The sequence below is a fragment of the Oenanthe melanoleuca genome, chromosome 23, assembly GCF_029582105.1.
Source record: "Oenanthe melanoleuca isolate GR-GAL-2019-014 chromosome 23, OMel1.0, whole genome shotgun sequence".
Classification (NCBI taxonomy): Eukaryota; Metazoa; Chordata; class Aves; order Passeriformes; family Muscicapidae; genus Oenanthe; species Oenanthe melanoleuca.
In genome coordinates this window covers 949,972-968,571 of record NC_079356.1, presented here as the reverse complement: position 1 = coordinate 968,571, position 18,600 = coordinate 949,972, and the positions used below count along the sequence as shown (strand labels likewise).

The 18,600-nt window shown below is 57.8% G+C and overlaps 2 protein-coding genes across 2 annotated transcripts; one reads left to right on the top strand and one right to left on the bottom strand.

The window, feature by feature from the left end:
- The first annotated feature begins 2,942 nt into the window (after positions 1-2,942).
- Positions 2,943-6,458, top strand: FABP3 (fatty acid binding protein 3). The gene is made up of 4 exons (XM_056509061.1): positions 2,943-3,131; positions 3,786-3,958; positions 5,827-5,928; positions 6,176-6,458. The coding sequence occupies exons 1-4, from the start codon at positions 3,059-3,061 to the stop codon at positions 6,227-6,229; spliced, it is 402 nt and encodes a 133-aa protein (XP_056365036.1). The 5' UTR covers positions 2,943-3,058; the 3' UTR covers positions 6,230-6,458.
- Positions 6,459-7,658: 1,200 nt separating this feature from the next.
- Positions 7,659-18,585, bottom strand: ZCCHC17 (zinc finger CCHC-type containing 17). The gene is made up of 7 exons (XM_056509059.1): positions 18,272-18,585; positions 17,397-17,454; positions 16,146-16,246; positions 15,975-16,066; positions 15,591-15,691; positions 13,810-13,958; positions 7,659-8,340 (listed from the first exon to the last, which is right to left on the bottom strand). The coding sequence occupies exons 1-7, from the start codon at positions 18,311-18,313 to the stop codon at positions 8,170-8,172; spliced, it is 714 nt and encodes a 237-aa protein (XP_056365034.1). The 5' UTR covers positions 18,314-18,585; the 3' UTR covers positions 7,659-8,169.
- Positions 18,586-18,600: the final 15 nt, after the last annotated feature.

The following is an 18,600-nucleotide window of genomic DNA, read 5'->3' as shown; positions in this document are numbered from 1 at the left end:
CACCTCGTCTCCTGGTCTTTCTTCTGGGTGACTCAGGAGCCATTCCCAAATTTTGGGGAGGTGAGATGGGGAAACACAGCCCGAGATTCCCCCAGCCCTTAAGGAGAGCCTGCGGGTTTGCAGCCCGTCTCTGAGGGATCCACTGAGGATCTATGTGTGTGTGTGCATCCATGTGTGTGTGCGTGTGTGCATCCATGTGTGTGCATCCATGTGTGTGTGAATCCATATCTGTGAATCCGTGTGTGTGTGTTTATCCATGTGTGTGTGCATCCATGTGTGTGTGTGCATCCGTGTGTGTGTATATCCATGTCTGTGTGTGTGCATGTGTGTGTGTGCATCCGTGTGTGCATATCCATGTATGTTTATCCATTTGTGTGCGTCCGTGTGTGTGTCTGTGTGTCTGTATGTCCATGTGTGTATACGTTTGTGTGTCCGTGTCTGTGTGTCTCTGTGTCCGTGTCCGTGCACATCCCAGGTTCATGGGTGCTCCTGTGGGTCAGTGTGCAAGGGCAGCCGTGTGCGTGTCCCTGTGCCCCGGTGTCCCTGTGCCTGGGTGTCCCTGTGCCCGGGTGTCCCTGTGTCAGGGTGTCCCTGTGCCCCGGTGTCCCTGTGTCAGGGTGTCCCTGTGTCAGGGTGTCCCTGTGCCCGGGTGTCCCTGTGCCCGGGTGCCCCTGTGCCCCGGTGTCCCTGTGCCCCGGTGTCCCTGTGCCCGGGTGTCCCTGTATCAGGGTGTCCCTGTGCCAGGTGTCCCGTGCCTGGGTGTCCCTGTGCCCGGGTGTCCCTGTATCAAGGTGTCCCTGTGCCTGGGTGTCCCTGTATCAGGGTGTCCCTGTATCGGGGTGTCCCTGTATCAGGGTGTCCCTGTGCCCCGGTGTCCCGTGCCTGGGTGTCCCTGTATCAGGGTGTCCCTGTGTCAGGGTGTCCCTGTGTCAGGGTGTCCCTGTATCAGGGTGTCCCTGTGCCCCGGTGTCCCTGTGCCCGGGTGCCCCTGTGTCAGGGTGTCCCTGTGCCCGGGTGCCCCTGTGCCCCGGTGTCCCTGTGTCAGGATGTCCCTGTGCCCGGGTGTCCCTGTGCCCTGGTGTCCCTGTGTCAGGGTGTCCCTGTGCCCCGGTGTCCCTGTGTCAGGGTGTCCCTGTATCAGGGTGTCCCTGTGCCCCGGTGTCCCTGTGCCCCGGTGTCCCTGTGCCTCGGTGTCCCTGTGTCAGGGTGTCCCTGTGCCCGGGTGCCCCTGTGCCCCGGTGTCCCTGTGTCAGGATGTCCCTGTGCCCGGGTGTCCCTGTGCCCTGGTGTCCCTGTGTCAGGGTGTCCCTGTGCCCCGGTGTCCCTGTGTCAGGGTGTCCCTGTATCAGGGTGTCCCTGTGCCAGGTGTCCCTGTGCCCGGGTGTCCCTGTGCCCGGATGTCCCTGTATCAGGGTGTCGCTGTGCCCCGGTGTCCCGTGCCTGGGTGTCCCTGTGCCCGGGTGTCCCTGTGCCCGGGTGTCCCTGTGCCCGGGTGTCCCTGTGTCAGGGTGTCCCTGTGCCCCGGTGTCCCGTGCCTGGGTGTCCCTGTGCCCCGGTGTCCCTGTGTCAGGGTGTCCCTGTGCCCGGGTGCCCCTGTGCCCGGGTGTCCCTGTATCAGGGTGTCCCTGTGCCCCGGTGTCCCCGTGCCTGGGTGTCCCTGTGCCCCGGTGTCCCTGTGCCCGGGTGTCCCTGTGTCAGGGTGTCCCTGTTCCAGGTGTCCCTGTATCAGGGTGTCCCTGTGCCCCGGTGTCCCGTGCCCGGGTGCCCCTGTGCCCCGGTGTCCCTGTCAGTGGGTGTCCCGTGCCCGGGTGTCCCTGTATCAGGGTGTCCCTGTGCCCGGGCAGCTGCTCCTGTCAGTGCCCCCATCTCGCAGTCCCGTTGCAGAGGGAGCACCCAAGGGGACAGGGCTGTGCAGGTTTGGGGCACTGCCACCACCCGGGTGAGGGGACAGAGGACAGTCCTTGCCCTCTGCGTCCCCCCGAGCCATGGGGGGTGTAAATTGTCCTTGTGACCTTGGCGAGCAGGGGCAGGGCAGGGGACACCCATCCCGGGGGGCGGCTCCTGTGCCCGCAGGGCACGAGGTGAGGGGTCCTGCCCGGTGGCAGCGTCAGCAGGAGGAAGCTGAACACGAGCTCCGGCTATTTTTGGGTGTCTGCGATGTCACACAGGGGACAGAGAGGGGAGAAAGTGTCACCGGTCACAGCCCTGGTGCCTTTGACCCCGAAGTCCCCAGGACAAGGGGACACGCTGCAGCCCCGGGGCTCAGGGACACCCGAGCCCGCAGCTGGGTCCCTCCACGGCCGGGGATGGGGCAGGAGTGGGCAGCGTCCCCTGGGCTCCGGGGGACACCGATTCCCACGGCAGGGTGACCCCACCCACGCGGGGAAGGGGCCGGGATGCGCTGGTCTCCCAGGGGGAGATGGGGGGACCCGCTGCGGGTCCCACAGTGCCGTGCCTGTCCGTGTCCCCAGCACCCAAAGCATCACGCGTGTGTCCCCACGCCCGCAGGGAGGGGACAGGGTCACACGTGCCCACACACAGGCACACCAAACAGGGACCGGCTCACGCGTCCCCACAGACACCTGGCACTGCGGGGGTGTCACACATGTCCCCACACTCTCCCGGAGACCCCACATGTATTCCCACACCCCCCGGTGCTCCCTGCGCCCCGTGCCTCAGTTTCCCCAGCTCAGCTCCCGCCACTCGTGTCCCTGAAGGGCATCACCGCTGTCGCTGTCCCCGTGCCCCGCCGTGCCCGGGGCAGCCCCTGCCCCTCCCCACGGCACCACCCGGGCTGGGCACAGCCCACGGCACCAGCGCCCCTCTCGTGTCCCCAGCCCAGCCCGGCGGTCGCCCCGGGGGCGGGGGGCGGTGGCCGGCCCGGGGTGGCCGCTGGCAGCGCTGCCGGGGAGTATTTCTGGAGCGCGTTGTGCTCTTTCCAATCATGTGATGAGGACATTATTTAAGGCGGCGGCGGGGCCGGAGCAGCTGCAGGCGGTGCCACGCTCGCACACGGCCGGAGCCCCGCGTGTCCGCAGCCCCCCCGCGCCCCCTCACCATGGTCGACGCCTTCGTGGGCACCTGGAAGTTGGTGGACACCGCCAATTTCGATGAGTACATGAAGGCTTTGGGTGAGTGGGCGCGGCTTGGAGTCACATCACATCTTTTTCTTTTTTTTCTTTTTTTTCCTGCGCCCCCTCCCCCAATTTGCGTGGTGAACCCCCCACCCCCCCACGGGGGTCTGGCTGGGGGGGCTGCAGGCGGTGAGGGGGGGTCGCTGCTGTCCCCGTGGGTGGTTCAGGGGCGCTCTGGGGTTTTGTGCACGTGGGGTTGGGCTGGGTGAGGGGTCTCGTCCTTCCCGTGCCCCCCTCGGGGGCAGCGTTTGGCAGAGGGTGGAGGGATGGGATGCCCGTCCTGGGTGCTGGGGGCCGCTCAGGAACCCCCCCCAGCCTTCCCCGAGCCCCCATCGGCCAGCCCGGCATGGTCAGGGGGAGTCCCCCAGCCCAGAGCAGTGCCGGAGGGGGGACAGGCACCAGTCCCCCCCTCACCCCGCTCAGGGGCCGGTGGGTGGTGGTCCCGGACCCATCCCTCAGCAAGGACACCATTCCCCGTCCCCCCCGTCCCCATTTCTGCTCCTGCCCCGGGGGCGCAGAGCCCCAGGACCGTGAGCGGGCGGCAGTTTTGGGGTTCCCTCTCCACCACCACGGGGAGGAAGAGCTCGGGGGTGATGCCGGGGGTGGGGGCTGCATCGTGCCCCCCCACACCCCTCACCCCTCGGCCCCCAGGCGTGGGCTTCGCCACGCGGCAGGTGGCCGGCTTCACCAAGCCCACCACCATCATCGAGCTGGACGGCGACAAGATCACCGTGAAGACCCAGAGCACCTTCAAGAACACCGAGATCACCTTCAAGCTGGGCGAGGAGTTCGACGAGACCACGGCGGACGACAGGCATGTCAAGGTGAGCCCCAAACCCCGCCCCACGCCGCGGCACCCCGAAAGGCTCCGTGGGTTCCGGGGGATCGCTCCATCGGCCCCAGGGCTCCATCCCGGCTGCCGGGGCCAGGGGAACACCTCCGTGCGCGGTGCCGTCCGAGCAGCCCCCCCGGGAGCAGGACGGAGCTGCCGGGAAGGTTGTGCAAGGGCCGGGCTGGCGAGTGCCGGCTTGCTCAAGAGGAGCCCGTGCTGGGGGGGTGGGAGGTGTCCCTGCACCCCCCCCCTTCCCGCCGCCCTCCCCAGCTCAGCGCCGCAGGGATGGAGCTCCGGGACAATCCCGGCTGGCCGGTGCCTCTCCAAGGCTCGTCCCAGAGCTGCGGCTCCCTGGGGAGCTCAAAACTTCCCAGACCGGGCTGCTCCTCCCTGTAACAGCGAAATAAAAATCACCTGAGAGGGAGCAGCGGCTTTCGCGGCCTCTCCCAGCCTGCAGGAACATTTTCCCTTGAGGGAGCGGCACATCTGACCTTTCCTAGATTTCTGCCGCTCCCGCGCCCCGCTGAACGCCCTGTGCAGGAGCCGCTGTGCCCACACCCAGCCCGGGGGGCTCCTCAGGAGGGACCTGGCGGCTCTTCGGGCACAAACCCCTTTGCTGGCCCCAGAGCAGGAAGCACGAAGGGCTGGGCTGGGAGTGCGGCGGGGGGAAGGGGCTGAGTGTGACTCCCGCCCGCCCCAGCTGCTGGAAGCTGTTCAAGGAACGTGTGACCGGCCCGGAGCTGCTGCCACAGCCCGGGACCTGCCCTTGGGGTGGCCCTAGGCCGGGGGCCAGAGGGCACATGATGGGTCAGCGGGGCCAGGACGGCTGCCCGAGGCACGGGCTGGACAGGATGGGGCGGGGGGGGTCAGCATGGGGAGCTGTGGGGTACCCAGGATAGCGTGGGATGGTTTGGGTGGGAAGGGACCTTAAGGATCATCTAAATCCCACCCCGTGCCCTGGCAGGGACACCTCCCCCTGTCCCAGCTGCTCCAAGCCCCAATGTCCAGCCTGACCTTGGACATTCCCGGGATCCAGGGGCCGCCACAGCTGCTCTGGGCACCCCGTGCCAGGGCCTGCCCACCCTCCCAGGGAGGAATTTCTCCCCAATATTCCATCTATCGCTGCCCTCTGGCTGTGGGCTCCAGGGCAGTGGGGCACCCAAACCCTGCCAGTACCCAAACTTTTGGAGTTGAGCAGCTGAGCAATGGGGGACTCAGCTACAGAGAACTGGGATCTGAGGAGCACCCAGAGCCCTGTGGGGACCTGGGGCTGGGGCACACCTGAGCTCTGGACAGACCCAAGCCATGGGGGCACCCGAGGGGCAGCCCCAGGTTCTGGAGGGGCTGGGTGGGGGCACAGGCGGGAGGTGCCAGCGCTGGTGCCAGCGCCTTTCCTGGCACAACCCGTCCTGTGGCCGGCGCTGTCACGGTAACCTTGGCACGGGCCGGGCTCTCGGGGCTGAGTCAGCAGCGGCGCTGTGCAAACAGCAGCGGCGAGCACAGGCGTGTTTGCGGCACCAGCCGCTCCAAAACCCTCGCCGGGCCCTGCGGGGCGGGGAAGCTCCGGTTCCAAGCCCCGGTCCCTCCCCGCCTCTCCGGTCCCCGCGCTTAGGGCAGGTCCCGGTGCCCCGAGCGGCGCTCCCGGGGCACGGAGGGCAGGGTGACCGTGCCGGTGGCACTGCGGGGTCACACGGGGACAGCCCGGGCTGTGACCCAGCACAGGATCCAGGCTGGGCTGAGCAAGCCAGGCGGGGCTGTGCCAGGTGGGCATCCGGGCTGGTCCCGAGGGTCCCCTCGGAGCGAGAAACCCCCCAGAGCCCGGGCAGGAAGGTAACTGTGGGTCTCAACCCCTCCCTGCAGTCCCTGGTCACACTGGATGGAGGCAAACTCGTCCACGTGCAGAAGTGGGATGGGAAGGAAACATCGCTGGTCCGGGAACTGAAGGATGGGAAATTAGTTCTGGTAAGGAAATGGCTTTATTCTGAAATCCCCACCTCGGAAATGGCTTTATTCTGAGGTTCCGATCTCGGAAATGGCTTTATTCTGAAATCCCCACCTCGGAAATGGCTTTATTCTGAGTTTCCTATCTCAGAAATGGCTTTATTCTGAGGTCCCCAACTCAGAAATGGTTTTATTCTGAGGTTCCCACCTCGGAAATGGTTTGAAGTGGCAGAGCTCAGCACTAACCTCCCCACCCCTGTGCCCCCAGACTCTCACCATGGGCAACGTCGTGTCCACCCGCACCTACGAGAAGGCGACATAGACGCAGTGGCGGGTGCCCTGGCTGTCCCCCGGTGCCACACGGTGCCAGCGCTGCCCCGTGCCGGGCCCGGCTGCCCGAGCGCTCGGAGCCGCCCCGGGGCCGCCGCGCCCCGCCCGGCGCTGCCGCGGCTCCAGGGGCTCGGGTGGTGCTTTCGTGCTTCGTCCTTGGGTTCTTTTGTAATTGATAGTGGGAAAAGTCACATGGAAAAAATAAAAAAGGTGTTGTTACAGCTCTGTGCTCGGTTTACTGGGGAAAAGGAGGTTTTTGGGTTTTGGGTGATGCCCGCAGCCCATCTCAGCCTCTCCAAGCTGTGGGGATCAGCTCTGGTGACAAATGCGCTCTCCCGCGAAGGAATGAGTTCTCCAAGGAATGAGTTCTGCCGGGAATGAATGAGCTCTCCCGGGAATGTTCAGCCCCGCAGCAGCTCCGGGAATGCCCCTCCCAGCAGGAGGGAGCCCCGCGGCCCCAGCCAGGGGCACAGGCTCACCTGGGATAAAGGTCCCGAGCTCTTGGGGTCGGGACTGGGGAAGGGAAAGGCCCCAAAGGGGGATGCAGCCGCGGGGAGCTGGGAAGGGAATGGATAAAGGGAGGATGGATCAGCACTCCCAGCTCCTCCTGCTGGCGATGCCAACAGCTGCCACCCCCATCTCCTGCAGAGCCAGAGCCACAGGCTCCTTCCTGGGCAGGGCAATCAGCCCCGTGCCCCCTGGAGGAGAGCTCCTAAACGAGTCCCCTCGCAGCTGTGGGGAGGAGAGAGCTACCCCACACCCTGCTGCTTCTCCACGTCAACAGCCTGTAGGTCTCCTTCCCTTGTTTTGGGTCTGGGCTCTCACACTATCTGCCCTCTTCCTCTACCCCACCCCTGCTTTCCCATATAAATCAGTTTTTTGCCAGTTAGAGGGAGGTGTTGCCCCTGGCACCCTTCACAGAGTGAAGAATCCTCCTGTAATAAAGCTTTGCTCTCTGTGGAATGCTGTAATGGGCTCCTGTTCTTTATCTTTGTGTCACCCGAGAGTGACTTCACAGGAGAGCTGGAATCATCACTAGAGCTGGAATCATCACTAAGGGCTGTGCCTGTGCCCCTCGGGACACTCCCTGCTGGCCACATCTCCAGGAAGGCTGTGGCACCACGAACATCCCCAGACCTTCCCCCAGCCACACCTGCCCCAGCAGGGCTGAGCTGCTCCTGGCACACTCCCCCTGCCATCCTTCCCCTGACCTTCAGCTCCAGTTACAAGATTTATGCTCCTTCCAGAAGCTTCTCCTATGCCTTACCTCACCACACAGCCCTTCCCACCCCAGGGAACCTCAGGAAGCAGCCAGAACTTCCCAAAAAAACCCTTTCCCATCTCCTCCACACAGTCAATGCTGTTCTTCCCCCACCCAAGATGAAGTGTGGAGGGTACAGAGGAAAGGAACCAGTACAAAGTACAGCTGGAGAGGGCAGATTTATTTTCCATCCCTTTCCAAGGCAGCAAACACTCCGTGGTTCATGTTTACTCCCAGTATCTCCACTCCCCCATTTGCTCCTTGCTCTTCCACTCCCAGTGTTTGCAGAGACTGAGCTGGGGCAGGTTTGCAGCCCAGAGCTGTGCCAGGTGGTCCCACCACACCAAACCCTGTCCCCACAGGCCTGTGCCACCCCACCCCAGCACAGCTGTCCCCCAGCTGTCCCCAGAGCTGGCAGCAGCTGCAGCAGGACACGAGGTGTGGGGCAGCAGGGCTCCCTGCAGCCTGTCATGGGCCTGAGCTGGCAGCAGCTGTGGCACAAAGGGGCAGCCTGTGCCCAGGGTGACAAGGACAGCTCTCAGCAAGGTCAACACCTGAACACACACCCCTGTTACTGGAGAACCTGTCCCTGCAGCAGCAGGTGCTGATCCCTGCTGGCTGCACCAGGAGCAGCCCTGGCAGCAGCCCAGCCTGCCCTGCTCATCCCAGGGCTACTTCTTGTGCTTCTTCTTGTGCTTCTTCTTCTTGGGAGCCCTGCTGGGCTTCCCTGAGTGCCTGTGCCTCTTGCAGGAGGGCTGAGCTCCATCACTGTCTGAGGCAGAGCTGTCTGAGTCTGACTCTGAGGACTGCTTGGCCTTGTGCTTCTTCCTCTTCTTCTTCTCCTGGGAAAACACAGACAAGCCTGGCAATGTGGGACTGCTCTCCCTGGTGCCTTTCTGGGCAGCTCCTGCAGCAGGGTGAGCTCAGGGCCCTCCTGCAAGATGTGGTTCTTTGCACAACCTCCTAAGATTTCACCACCCCCTCCCATTTCCCAACTTCCTCTGTTCCCCTCCCTGCTCCCCAGCTTCCCACTGCACCCCATCCTGCTCAGCTTCCCACTGCACCCTCTCCTGCTCTTCAATTTCCACTGCACTCCTTCCTGCTCCCCACTTCCCACTGCACCCCATCCTGCTGAAGGCAGAAGTAAATCATCCCAGTCCTGAGAGGATGGGAAGGAGTTAAACCTCCAGAGAAGGAGATGTAGCAAGGAGAATTTTCTCAAGCTTTTCCAGCTCATGCACATGGTGAGAAAGTTTGACAAGACCTTCACAACCAACAGTCTCATTCCAGAGCTTGGGAAACTTTGTCAGGATGTGAGGGCTGAAGGCAGGACAGGATGTCACACACACTCCTGGGGATGGAACAGGGGACATAAAAGCACAAGTGGGCATTGTGCTGGCTGGAAAAAATCAACAAACCCTCACTCTCTCCTTTTTGGGGGCTTCTAACAGCCAAGAGCACTCCAAGAGGGATAAACTCCTTTTCTGGCACACAGTGGGGTTCTTGGGGTGTCCTGTGCAGGGCCAGGAGCTGAACTAAGTGATCCTTGTGTCTTCTCCAACCCTGGAAATTCCATGATCCTCTGATTGTTTAGTGCACAAGTGCAGGGAGCACAGCAAATCAGCACAGCCTGGGCTGGAGGTGCAGCAGGAAACACAGAGAGCTGAGGGAAAAATGTGGCTGCTCCAGCCCTGGAAGGGTTTTGGAGCAGCCAGAGCAGCCTGGGACAGTGGAAGTGTCCCTGCCCATGGCAGGGCTGGCACTGGATGGGATTTAAGGTCCTTCCAACCCAACTCATTCCAGGATTTTATGATTTTCAGTAGGAGGCAGAGCTGCTGCAAAATCCAGCTCTCCTCCAGCCCATCCTGCCCCAGAGCACAGCTCTCCTCCAGCCCATCCTGCCCCAGAGCACAGCTCTCCTCCAGCCCATCCTGCCCCAGAGCACAGCTCTCCTCCAGCCCATCCTGCTCCAGAGCACAGCTCTCCTCCAGCCCATCCTGCCCCACTGCATCCTGCCCCAGAGCACAGCTCTCCTCCAGCCCATCCTGCCCCAGAGCACAGCTCTCCTCCACTGCATCCTGCCCCAGAGCACAGCTCTCCTCCAGAGCATCCTGCCCCAGAGCACAGCTCTCCTCCAGAGCACCCTGCCCCAGAGCACAGCTCTCCTCCAGCCCATCCTGCCCCAGAGCACAGCTCTCCTCCACTGCATCCTGCCCCAGAGCACAGCTCTCCTCCACTGCATCCTGCCCCAGAGCACAGCTCTCCTCCAGAGCACAGCTCTCCTCCAGCCCATCCTGCCCCAGAGCACAGCTCTCCACCAGCCCATCCTGCTTCAGAGCACAGCTCTCCTCCAGCCCATCCTGCCCCAGAGCACAGCTCTCCTCCAGCCCATCCAGCCCCAGAGCACAGCTCTCCTCCAGCCCATCCTGCTTCAGAGCACAGCTCTCCTCCAGAGCATCCTGCCCCAGAGCACAGCTCTCCTCCAGCCCATCCTGCCCCAGAGCACAGCTCTCCTCCAGCCCATCCTGCCCCAGAGCACAGCTCTCCTCCAGCCCATCCTGCCCCAGAGCACAGCTCTCCTCCAGCCCATCCTGCCCCAGAGCACAGCTCTCCTCCAGTGCATCCTGCCCCAGAGCACAGCTCTCCTCCAGCCCATCCTGCCCCAGAGCATCCTGCCCCAGAGCACAGCTCTCCTCCAGCCCATCCTGCCCCAGAGCACAGCTCTCCTCCAGCCCATCCTGCCCCAGAGCACAGCTCTCCTCCAGCCCAGCACTCCTGGGGGATCAGCTCTGCTCTGGTCAGCAGGAACTCTGTGCAGGGGCTCTCCCAGCTCAGGGGCTGCCCAGCCAAGCCCAGGTTTGTGCCTGCAGGGACAGCCCTGAGCTGCCAGCTGCTGGAAGGGCTCAGCCCAGCTCTGGGCACACCCAGCACTCCAAGCACTGCATTTTGGGGGAATGTTTGGAGAGGATTTGGCCCAAGCAGCTCACAGCACACAGAGCTGCACTTCACGGTTCCTTGCACATCCTGCTCCACCTATGCAATTATCACACCACAAACCAACAGAAGTGCTCCAGAATCTCTCCCCAAGCCCTGCTGGAGCAGCCAGCCAGCAGCAGGCTGGGCTGGAGCCTGAGTGCTGCTCCTCATGGAATTCCTTCCCTACTGCTCCAAAAACTCCTCCAAGAGGGGCCCCTCCAGCCCTCTGTGAGGAAACTGCTCCAGGCTGTGCTCTCAGAATGTTACAACAGCCCATTCCTCCTAGAGCTATTGGGGCTTGAGATAAGAGGGGAGTGCCCAGAACTCTCCAAAAAGTTGAAATATTTCTCACCAAACCCTTTTGAGGAGTTATGATCCAATTCCAAGACTTTGTGTCTTGTCCTTGTGCAAAAATGGATTTCTAAAGTCTGTCTGCACCCCCAGGGGTGTGCCAGGAATCCTTCTAGGCTTCTTAATCTTAGTTTTTATCCTCATTTCACCACCCAATTTCATTCCAAACAAGATTCATTACATCAATCTAAAGGTGTTTTTTGCATCCTTTGTTTTTGCTCCTTTGTTGGAGGAGCAGTCAGAATGAAGCTGAGGAGAAGAACCCATCCTAGAGCCAGTAAATAAAGACAGCCACATTTAGAAAAATTTGGATTAAGACAATGTGTCTTAACTAAGAGGGCTGTGCCCTCTTAATACCATGCAAGAACCAGTAAAACCAGTAAAACTGAGGATGGACCAAGGCTGGATGAGCCACAGGTCACACAGCACACTAGGTGTGGTTTGCACATGAAGATCTGCAGGAAAATCTGGAAATCTTCCACAAGGAGGGGAAAAGAGCAGCAAAGTCATAAAAAAGCCCCAATCCCAAAGGCCATCCAAACCAGCTCAGGGATGAGCTGTTCCATGTGGAATAAGCTCTTAAGGAACTTTGAAATGGATCTAAAGCCCCAAATTTGAGGCTGTGTGAGCAGCAGATGGGACGGATTAGAGAATTTCACTCCAAGGGGTTTTCCCTCACTCAGCACTGCAGGTTTTTTCCTGCAAGACAAAGGCAGCAGGATCAGCAGGGCTCAGCCATTCCCAGCTCCTGCCTCCCACACAGTCCAGCTGTTCCCACAGGAGCTCCTTCACCCCCTGACCCAGAGGAGCAGGGCCAGTCCCAGGCAGGCTGCAGGCTCATCCCTGCCACAGCACCGTGGGGCTGGGGAATGGTGTGGGTTGGAAAAACCTCCAGGATCAGCCAGCCCAGCCAGGGCTCAGCACCACCAGCACGTGCTTTATGAGGGGTGGGGGCTCCACCACTGCCAGGACAGTTTTCTCAACCTTTCTGTGAAGGATTTTCCCCCAATATCCACCCTAAACCTGTCTCAGCACAACCTGAGGCTGTTTCCTCATTCCCTGGCAGCACCCCCAGCTGGGTGTGCTCCCCCTGAGCCTCCCTTTCTCCAGGCTGAGCCCTCCCAGCTCCCTCAGGATGCTCCAGCCTCTCCCCTTCTCCCTCATCACCCATTTTCTAGGGATCAGGAGGCAGGACAGGCTCAGTGCTGCCACCCAAGGATGTGTCACTGTCACACCAGTGCCACTCCCAGAGACCTGAAGCAGCTCCAGCCTGTGAACACTGTGGGGCTCAGGCAGGAGGGAAAACCAGAGCTGGGAACACTGGGAAGGCAAGGTGAGAAAAAAAGGGATGAGGATCCTGGAGTGTCTCCAGAGAGGAATCTTTAGGAAGAAGAAAAAAAAAAACAAACTCCAGAAGCTGCAAGGACACATCAGGTCCAGGAAAGCACAAAATGCTGATGCTGAACAAGCACAGAGATTAATTTTGCTGCTCTGACACTCACTGGAGATGGGATCCCTTGGGAGCTGGCAGCTCCCTCCTCTCATTTACACAGCCCAGCCCCACCCAGGTGTCACACACATGGAGGGGACAGCAGCAAGGAGATGGTCCCTGAGCCATGGAGCTGTTTCCATGTGCTGTAAGCCCCCAGAGTCCCAGGGAAGCACATGGTGCCTCCCAGCCAAGATCACAGCAGGCACTCCAGAACACAAGGGAACCATTCATCTCCAGGATCCCACATCCTGCCTCCAAAAAAGCTCAAAGTCTTATTATTCCAGCTCTGGAAAACATCTGAAAACTTTTGATGTCACCCTTGAGAAGGGAGGGAGATCAAAGGAACAAGGGAGATTTCAAGGAAAGCTATTAATCCAGCAACCCCCAAAAAATCAGGAACAAATTCAGGACAGTGACCCACATTTCCTGTAATGTCAGCAGGGCAAGACTGCACTGGGAATCCCCACCCTGGTGGATGGGCAGGGCAGGATAACAAGCTATTTGTGCACTTCTTTGTGTAACTTTCTCCCAAAACATTTAAATAATTTGAGCCTTTTCTGCCTGTTGCCACTCTCCAGGGATACAGAGAGGCCACAGAGCAGGAAAGAGGAGGAAAAGTAGAGAAAGGGAAGAGTAATTAAAAGTGGGACTGTGAAGGGGTTGGTGGAAGAGTTTATTTATTGAAGTGTTGAACTGGATTGTGGCTGGACAATCCACATCCCTGGAGTGTCCCAGGCCAGGCTGGACATTGGGGCTGGGACAGTGGGGGTGTCCCCTCCATGGCAGGGATGAGATTTAAGGTCCCTTCCAACCCAAACCCCTCTGGGATTCTGTGAATACTCATCCCTGAATAAACCTGACCACCAAAAGCTCCTGGTTTGGGTTCAAGCCTCACCTGTGTTTTATTTTATCCCATCCTGCTCTGAGCCACAGCTCAAACACTGCCTGGAGAATGTCTCTGATCTGGTGCCATTTTCACAGGGACAGAAATTGCTGTGGAGCCTGGGAATGCTCCCTGTGCAAACACAGCCAGGGATTTCCCCAGAGTGTGCAGATAAAGCCAATTCCCACAGCTCAGGGTCAGGATACCCCTGGAGCCAGCAGGGCACTGAGTCCAGATCAAAGAGAGGTGAGGGCAGAAGGGAGCAAAGCAGGTCACTGGCAGGAACAGAGGAACTCAGGGCACTGACACAATGCCCACAGAGCCTCACAAACACCAGCAAGAGCAATAATCATCTTCTTCTCACTCCAGGAGTATCTCCTGAGGGCTGTGTGCTGTAGCACAAAACCTGCTTGAAGCAGTTTGACAATAAAGGAGAAAACCTAAGAATTAGTAAGAAATCTGCAGAGGAAATTGCTGCTTTGCTACAGAACCTGCCCAGAACTGAGGCCCCTCCTCAGCCCACACCTGGCTGGAGTAACTCAGTTGTAACTACAGAGCAAATCCCCACCCCCATCTCCTTTTCCAGGCCAGCCACAGGCCACCTCAAACCTTTTTCCTTTTCTTTGAAGGCTCCTCAGCCTGGCTGATCTTTTTATCCCCTTCAGGTCCTGCTGCTGCTCCCTCCTCTTCCTCCTCCTCTGGAATGAGGCTGTACTTGGTTCCTCCAGGCTGCATGAAACACTCCTTGGCAAAGTGACCTGGAAAAAAAAAAGGTGTTTGAAGGAACAACCCAACCCTTTCCCTTTTTTTTTTTTGTTCTTTTTTTAGCAAATGCATTTCACACACCTGAAGTGCTGCCAAGGCTCTTTTGATTAACAGTCACAAGAAGACAATCTACACTGGACATTTTTTATCCTGAAATTTCAGCTGGTTGAACATGCCCTGATTAAACAGGACAGGGAACAAACACAACCCATAGACATAAAATAAAATATTCTTGTCCCCAAAATCTGTCTCTGCAGGGGCTTAATCAGCCCAGAAGAGTGGGCAAAAGGTAAATTGGTGTGATTGGCACCTGGAAAATGAGCTAAAGCCACAAAGAGAGAGAAATTCTCTTCTGGTTCTACCCTTTCTGGAGACATCAAAGTTGACCTACTAAGAGCTGCAGTGGAAATTTGGAGAGATGGCACCTGCTGTCAGGAGGAGACACCATTATTGAAAAGCAGATTGGAAATAGGCATAATCCTGGTTTTGGGGTTCTTTAAAGTAGTGGGTTATATATAATAGTTCTTTAAATAGTAATACTTCTTTAAAATAGTATTTTAAGGATATTTCTCTATCACTACAGAGCCCACACTCATCATTAAACTCCTCCAGAATAGCTGAAGCCCCATTAACCATTTCCTCTAAATAACACAAGTAGGGCACAGCAAAAACTCCTGCACAAAAAACCACTTAGTGCCTCAGCAACCTGAATAAATCCACTGCAAGGCACCACAAAACCATCCTCACCCTGCTGAAGCAGGCAGGACACCACCCCAAACTTGGTTTGAGCAGCTCCAGTGTCCCAGCAGCTGAGCTGGAGCTTCCACTGCTGCCTGGCAGGGTTGGGATGGCTCTGAGATCAGCTGGAGCAGGTGACACAGGGCTGGCATGGCTCTGGAGGTCACCTGGAGCAGGGGACACTGACACATCCAGGGCTGGCATGGCTCCAGGGGGGCAGGCTCCACTCCTTCCCTGCTCCAGAGCTCTGCACTCCCCATGGACAGAAGTTCTTCCTCACAGTGAGGTGCAGCTCACTGTGTTTGAGTTTCTGGCCATCACTCCTTGTCCTGCCTGAGCAGGGTCTGACACCCTCTGACACCCCCTGGGCTGTTTCTGTGGATTGATGGGATTCCCTCTGTGTTTTCTCCACAACAACCAGGCCCAGCTCCCTCAGTCTCTGCTCATTTCTCCAGTCCTCCATCACCTTTGTGGCCTCCAATGGCCCCACACCAGTAGCCCAAAGGGGTGTGATATTAAGGAATAAACTTTTTTTTTTTTAAAAGGACTAGAACTAAATCTTTTGGTTTTGCAGCAAGTGATAAAAAAAATGCCTCCTCCAAAAGACAAACCTGGAACCCAAGTTCAGTCCTTAAACCACAAGTAACCATGTCAGCAGGGTGCCCAGAGCAGCTGTGGCTGCCCCTGGATCCCTCAAGTGTCCAAGGCCAGGCTGGACTCTGGGGCTGGGATGGTGGGAGGTGTCCCTGGGGACTGGAACCAGGTGGGATTTAAGGTCCCTTCCACCCCAACCATCCTGGGATTCTAACCATGAGACACACATGGATAAAATCCCACCAAGGGTCACTTGGCTGGGACACAGCCATAGGGAAGCAGCCCAGACCCACCTCTGCAGCCACATTTCTTGCACACAGTGTTCAGCACAGCCTCCAGGGTGATCTTCTGGCTCGTGTAGTCCCTGAAGGTTCGTTTCTTCCTCTCATCCTGACTGGGGGACAAGAGCAGCTCCATTTTCAACCCATTCTCCTCTTTAATCCCTCATTTTGGTACAGACACACCTGACCACAAGGCTTGTAAAGGTTATTCTCAAAGTAAAACTTTCTAAAACCAAAGAGCAGAGCTGGCCTGGCCTTGGGCACTGCCAGGGATCCAGGGGCAGCCACAGCTGCTCTGGCAATTCCATCCCAGCCCTGCCCACCCTCCCAGGGAACAATTCCTGCCCAGGATCCCCCCAGCCCTGCCCTCTGGCAGTGGGATCCAGATTTACCCACTCAAGGGAAACGTTGTTGGGATCCAGATCTTTCCCTGTGCCTTGGTGAACAACCTTCATGGAGAGGGAGAGCTTCAGCTTGTCATCCTTCATCTAGAAAACATGGAATTAGCAGGGCAAACAACCATGGTGTTAATTAACACTCAGGATAATTTATTATAATTGAGGTTACCTCTTTCCCAATGAGCTTCACCCAGACTTTGTCCCCAACATCAACAATCTCAGAGGGTTTGTCCACATGGCAGGAGGACATGTGAGTCCTGTGGACAAGGCCTGGACATGGGGGGCAGAGAAGAGACACAAACAATCCTCAGATTTACCTTCCAGCAAAGCACAGCAGCTCTAAAGTGCATGCAGACAATCCCTTGGGGTGTGGGAAAATGTGTATTTCCACAATTAATAAACAGAATTAAAAAATTAACAGTGATTATTTCTTTAGCTCATCATTTTTTTACTTCTATAGAGGCAATTCTCCACTGAACCAATTTCCAAAGTGGCTTGGAGCTGATAATCCTTTGTGGTGTGGGAATAATGTGTTATTAATTAATTAATTAATTACTAAAAGTTAATAAATAAGTTAAAAACTAAACATCTATTTCATCTTTAACTAATTTTTAATTTCTATTTTCCATTATTGTTTATAATGTACACAGCATTAGTAAAGCTGTAAATGTTAATAATAAATACAATTAATAAATATGCTCATGAATAAAAATATGTATTTTGGAGAGTGCTCCAATTTTTTAACTCTTAGAAAGGTCACAACACCCCAAATTAGATTTTGAGTGATTGATATGTGGACAACAGGGCTGTGCAGGGGAGGAGAAATCTGGGAACATTTGCTGCTCCAGCTCACATCCCAAGGCAAATGTGAGCCTTCCCCAGCAGCCACAATCCTGCCAAAATCCTGGAGCAGGATCCTGGAGGGCAGCAGACAAGGGGTTCCTTGGGGGCTGCAGCTTCCCACCCTCACAGACACAGCTTGAAGTCTGATTTTCTATTTTTTTTTAATTTCACCTTCATTTTAGTCTTCTTTTTCTACCCTCTCATTTACACTGACCATTAAAAGGAGAAAAAGGAGCAAAATCCCTAATTGCAGAATTTCTGTGGTTCTGCCATTATCTTCAAATGGTTCTCTAAATTATCCTGAAGTCACCAAAACCTCCACTACAATATTCTGAAGGTACCAAAACCCCACCAAAGATAACCACAATTTACCAAAAACCCCACCCCAAAATAGACAGAATTTACCAAAACCCCCTCTGAGTCTTTTTTGGTAATCATGCAATCTTCTAAATGTTTGCCAAGAACTCCAAATTTATTCCTAATTGGGGAAAAACTTATTTTCTGAGCTTTTGCTAAAAGGCTTTAATTCTGAAGTGGCTGCTGGCCTTGGACATGAAACAACTTCAGAGACACAAACCTTGTTTCCTGCAGCCTGGGATTCTGATAAATGCCCCATAATCTGTCACTGCAGCAACCTGGAGAGAAAATCCACATGAGAGCTGAGCTTCCCAAACCTCTGTGCTCACAGAGGGGAACCTGCACAACAAACCTGCCCAGCTCACCTGACAGGGAGATTATCAGAGCATCAGGGAATGGTTTGGGTTGGAAATGACCTTAAATCCCATCCAGTGCCACCCCCAGGGACACTCCCACTGTCCCAGTGTCCAGCCTGGCCTTGGGCACTGCCAGGGATCCAGGGGCAGCCACAGCTGCTCTGGCAATTCCATCCCAGCCCTGCCCACCCTCCCAGGGAACAATTCCTGCCCAGGATCCCCCCCAGCCCTGCCCTCTGGCAGTGGGAGCCATTCCCTGGGTCCTGTCCCTCCATCCTTGTCCCCAGTCCCTCTGAGCTCTCCTGGAGCCCCTTCAGGCCCTGCCAGGGGCTCTGAGCTCTCCTGGAGCTTCTCCTCTCCAGGTGTCACCCCAGCTCTCCCAGCCTGGCTCAGCCCTGCAGCAGCTCCCTGGCTTCCTCTGGGCTCGCTCCAGCAGCTCCAGGTGCTGCTGCTGTTGGAATTCCGAGCTCTGAGTGTGGCAGATGGACAGAATCCCCCTCCCCGGCTGCCCCCCCTGCATGGCTGCACACACACCTGTACATGAACAAATCCACACACGGTGTGTGTGCCCGCACAGAGCTGTTCGCCACCCAAACCCTGAGGAAAGCAAGAGCCTCCAATCCCACCGAGCACACCCAGAGCACAGACCGAGAACACACCGAGCACACCCAGAGCACACCCACAGCACACCCAGAGCACACACCGAGCACACCCAGCCCGTGCCGCCCGCTCTGCGCACCTCGCCCTGGAAGATGGAGTACAGCTCTGGCAGCGGCTCCATGGCCTCGTCCCGCACCGGCCAGCTGCATTCACCCCGCGCTAGCGCATCCCCTCTCCAGGATGCTGGGAATAGAAACGGCACGGACCGAGCGGAACGCGCAGTGCCCCGTGCAGGACTGACCCAGACGGGCGCGGCGGGACAGACGGTTCTCGCAGAGCAGCGGGGCGGTGAGGGCTCGTTACCAACCGGGCCAGCAACACCGAGGCGCCGCCATCGCCTCAGCCGTCCCCGCCATTCCCCTCACGCCGAGAGGCCGCGCCCCCGCCAATCACAGCGCGCAATGTTGC

What these genes read in the sequence shown, in the direction of transcription:
- FABP3 (XM_056509061.1), top strand. Translation starts at nt 3,059, where the DNA reads ATGGTCGACGCCTTCGTGGGCACCTGGAAGTTGGTGGACACCGCCAAT. An exon ending in TGAGTACATGAAGGCTTTGG is followed by an intron (nt 3,132 to 3,785) that starts GTGAGTGGGCGC and finishes CTCGGCCCCCAG; the next exon opens with GCGTGGGCTTCGCCACGCGG. An exon ending in AGGATGGGAAATTAGTTCTG is followed by an intron (nt 5,929 to 6,175) that starts GTAAGGAAATGG and finishes CTGTGCCCCCAG; the next exon opens with ACTCTCACCATGGGCAACGT.
- ZCCHC17 (XM_056509059.1), bottom strand. Translation starts at nt 18,313, where the DNA reads ATGGAGCCGCTGCCAGAGCTGTACTCCATCTTCCAGGGCGAG. An exon ending in CCCAGGCTGCAGGAAACAAG is followed by an intron (nt 16,247 to 17,396) that starts GTTTGTGTCTCT and finishes CCCCATGTCCAG; the next exon opens with GCCTTGTCCACAGGACTCAC. An exon ending in CCCAACAACGTTTCCCTTGA is followed by an intron (nt 15,692 to 15,974) that starts GTGGGTAAATCT and finishes CTTGTCCCCCAG; the next exon opens with TCAGGATGAGAGGAAGAAAC.